This window comes from Pyrus communis, chromosome 10 (assembly GCF_963583255.1).
Source record: "Pyrus communis chromosome 10, drPyrComm1.1, whole genome shotgun sequence".
Taxonomy (NCBI): domain Eukaryota; kingdom Viridiplantae; phylum Streptophyta; class Magnoliopsida; order Rosales; family Rosaceae; genus Pyrus; species Pyrus communis.
Window position 1 is genome coordinate 1,754,042 of NC_084812.1, and position 3,882 is coordinate 1,757,923.

The 3,882-nt window shown below is 34.9% G+C and overlaps 1 protein-coding gene across 1 annotated transcript; it reads right to left on the reverse strand.

The window, feature by feature from the left end:
- Positions 1–218: 218 nt before the first annotated feature.
- Positions 219–1,453, reverse strand: LOC137749062 (ethylene-responsive transcription factor WIN1-like). Its single transcript, XM_068489245.1, has 2 exons — positions 1,261–1,453; positions 219–1,088 (listed from the first exon to the last, which is right to left on the reverse strand). The coding sequence occupies exons 1-2, from the start codon at positions 1,338–1,340 to the stop codon at positions 452–454; spliced, it is 717 nt and encodes a 238-aa protein (XP_068345346.1). The 5' UTR covers positions 1,341–1,453; the 3' UTR covers positions 219–451.
- Between the last annotated feature and the right edge of the window lie 2,429 nt (positions 1,454–3,882).

Consider the following 3,882-nt stretch of genomic DNA (forward strand, 5'->3'; position numbering starts at 1 on the left):
TATATTTTGAGTCATCGCACTTCGAAACCCAGAGAAGCAAGTGCAGGTCGTTCATCTTTTTATATTTTGTGAGAAACTCTAGAATTATTCTTGTCGAAGGCAACTTATTTGAAGGCGAGTGAGATGTTAAAATGTCCGAAATAATCCTGAACACAAACAACTTAACATAGTTAAGGTGAAATAACAAATTAAAGATTTCTGAATATTGGTATGATAAATAGTATAAAATTTTAGTTTATATGACAAACTAAAATGGGTAATACATGCAATTGGACACTGTAATGGGTTACAATTATTACACTCACCCTTTCAACTACCACATAACCAAATATATATTATTTATCATCCGACTTTGCTTTACCCATGTACGTATATAGATTATTGATATCGGTAATATACAACAATAAGCATTTCTTAATTTTTACCAAATAAACATAAATAGTTAGTAGTACTACGAATAAATTCTTTCCTCCCCTTGTTGAATGCCAAATGATAAATCCGGACTTGCACAATTTCCGTTAAGCAGCTCTTCTATCATCTGCAACGCAATTTTATCTTCTTCATCCATCTCCGCCGTAAGTTGGGGGGCCCTCTCTGATGATGCTTCAATCGAAGCAGATTGATCTGAATTCGACATAAATTGTGATGACAGAGCACTCTGATCATCAGCATTATTAGGATCAACAATATTATTATTCTTCTTCTTGCCAAGTGGAACAGTCATGACCCAGTTGGAGTTATCAGAGCGTTGACCTGCACGTTTTTGCCATACTCCGATATGAGAGCTCTCATTGTCGAGCCTCAAGCAGGTCATGGATGGAGATGGTATCTTGCTGCATTTCCTTAGCTTGGCATGCAAGATTTCCGACAGACCCTTCTGTTCGGATGGTGAATCCAAGTCGCAGCTACTAGTTTTTGGGTGATCTGATGATCCTACTGGGGCACGGGTACTATTACTCTGAGTTGTAGTAGTTGTTATTGGGAAATTGGTCTTGGCATTTCGTCCGCTCATCAAAACGGAAGCTTCATCGTATGCTCGGGCTGCTTCTTCAGCTGTCTCAAATGTGCCTAGCCAGACTCTTCTCTTCCTGCATAGTCACCATAATCACACACGTACGTACGTATTATACAAGATATATATACATATACATATATAAAATATATATATATATATATATATATAGAGAGAGAGAGAGAGAGAGAGAGTTGAGAAGAAAAAACCTAACTAATGTTGTATATATGTTGGTGAGGGTTGCTTACAGTAGGGGGTGGCGGATTTCTGAGACCCAAGAGCCCCAGTGACGCTGCCTGACGCCTCTGTACTTTCTTGATTTCACCATTTTGTTTATTTGTTTGTCTAACTTTGAGAGAGACAGAGAAGAATGAAGGGACGATTGAGAGTTCAGAGAAGTGCAGAGAAGGTAACAGATGGAAATTTGAGGCTACATGCGGTGATAGATAGGTGGATATAAAAAGAGAGAGAAGGAGAGACTGTATGCAACACTGTCGGCGGACTAAGCTTACAATATATGTACGTATTGCAGACTGCAGTGCTCTTTGTAATTAATTTTATCAACTACAACCTTCCATAATACAGTAACCTCTCATAAATATTCAGTTCCCTCCTGACTTGTCCCCCGGGTGCTCTCTCTCTCTCTCTCTCTCTCTCTCTCTCCCAAGACTAAGAAGATTTGCACATTGACATTTTTTGCATGGGTAATTATTTCGATATTGATTTTGTGCGTCTACTAAAAGGTAATGCAAGGAAAATTAAATTTGTAGACAAAATTTTGTAAGCTAAATGAAATGGAAGTTGATAATTGAATTATTGATACTTAAGCATTGATAAATTTGCTTATTCCTATTGGTGACACATCTTTTAATTTGCAAATTTTATCTACAAATTTAGTTTATCTAACATTACCCTATACTAAAATATGGATATCAGAATTATATCAATTCTTGACTTTTTACCTCAAAAATTAAGAATCAGAGAGCTAGTTGATCACACATCTCCTTTCCTGATTGACAACTTATCTCGTTTTAATTAAGTAAATGCCAATAATTAAGCTAAGTATGGTTTTTGTTATAGCTTAATTATGGTTTTTGTTATAATAGACTTATAAATAATTCGGAATCTTGTACGTGATTGTAGCATGTAATATAAGAATGTAATTTTTAATTATAATTAGCGTAGGATTCCCACCTCAATACAGATTAATATAACCTTGTATATATTTTAATATTTTTCACACATTAATACAACGGCTCACAATTCTACACACTCTTCAATGTTTTCTCTTAGGTCCAAGGCTTTGCCTTCTTTCCCTGCCGTCCAATAAAAAATAAAAAATAACCTCAACCCAAACTAACTACAAATTGCCGTCCACCATTGTCCCTCATGGGGTCATCTTCTTCCTCTCTCCCTGGCCAAAACACTGCTACTTTTATTAAATTTTCTACCACAAATTATATTATTTGGATTCATCAACTCAAAGTTTTTTTCATCATCTCAGAGCTTTTTTTTGTAAAAATTTAAATACACACACACAATATTTATTTCCACGTTTGTCGACTGGAAAATGGATTGAAGGACCGGACGTGAATAAATAATAAGAAAGACATCGACGGATCAGTGAACAGCGATGAACTTTCAACAATAAAAAAAGGTGGATGGATGTGCTTTGAAAAAAATGATGGGAAAATGAACTTTCAACAACACACCATCTGCCAAATCTGCATATCAAACAAAAATCGATATCGATGCTATATATTAATTAACTTGTACCCTCGATCTGTTTGTCTGTTGCGCTATATCTATACTATTATACTTATTATTATTAAGAGAATCCTTGTAAATTTCTTTTCTTTCTTTTGATATACACTATTGATAAAAAGAGGGTAAAATATAATTTTGTACCTTTTGATAAAATAACAATTATATCCCTATTTTTTCTATTTTACCCTTTTTTTTTTTTAGAAAATGATAATCATATATTTATTTTTCCAATTTTTCCCTCATTTTTGATACATAATATTTACATAAGGATGACAAAACAATAATTATGTAATATTAAAAACAAAAAATGCACTTATTAAGAGAAATTATTCATACACATAAATTGTGTGCTCTCTGCTAGTATTGACTATTGTAACTAGTTACACTGTGATGAGTCTGGTATTTGGACAGGATTGTCTGCCCTCTCACTTCTGATGCCCTTCCATGCTCTTCTGTTTGTGTGGTCACGGTTAAGTCACGTCAATATTTTATATTACTATTTATTTTTGTCTTATTATCTCTATATAAAAAATAATATAAAATGTTGATGTGGTTTAACCGTGACCACAAAAAATAAAAAGACATAGAAAGGCATGAAAAATAGGAGGGCAGACAATTCTTGCCCTCATCTTCGAAACTGATAGTGTACCAAATTGAGACAGACACAGCGTGCAGCGTGCAGCGTGCAGTGTGCAGTGTCATATCCTTTAAGGTTTTACTCGAAACTCCATTCTTTTGAAAAAAATGGACATCTCGTCCGGAGATGATAGGGCTCTCGTAGGGGCAATTTTGCTGTACAAGATCCTTATAAAGGGGGCAATAAACTATATAAGAGGTCTTTATGGTAATATAAAACGTTCGTACGATGACTATATATATATTTGCTACACTAAAACAAGATATAGGCTATGTGAAATAGGTAGATATCAGTGTTTAAAAAACCCGCCTCGAGGTGCACCTAGGTGGCTTTGAAGACAGGGCAGTGATAAAAACGTCTATGCCTAACCGGAGTAAGTTTAAACTCATATAGACGTGTTTGAGTTGCGTGGCACTCTTAAGATGTTTGTTTGAGCGATCTCAGAACCCTTCAACAATCTGAAATC

Coding starts and splice junctions, on each gene's coding strand:
- LOC137749062 (XM_068489245.1), bottom strand. CDS start 1,340: ATGGTGAAATCAAGAAAGTACAGAGGCGTCAGGCAGCGTCACTGGGGC. Junction 1,089..1,260: donor GAAATCCGCCACCCCCTACT/GTAAGCAACCCT, acceptor GTGACTATGCAG/GAAGAGAAGAGTCTGGCTAG.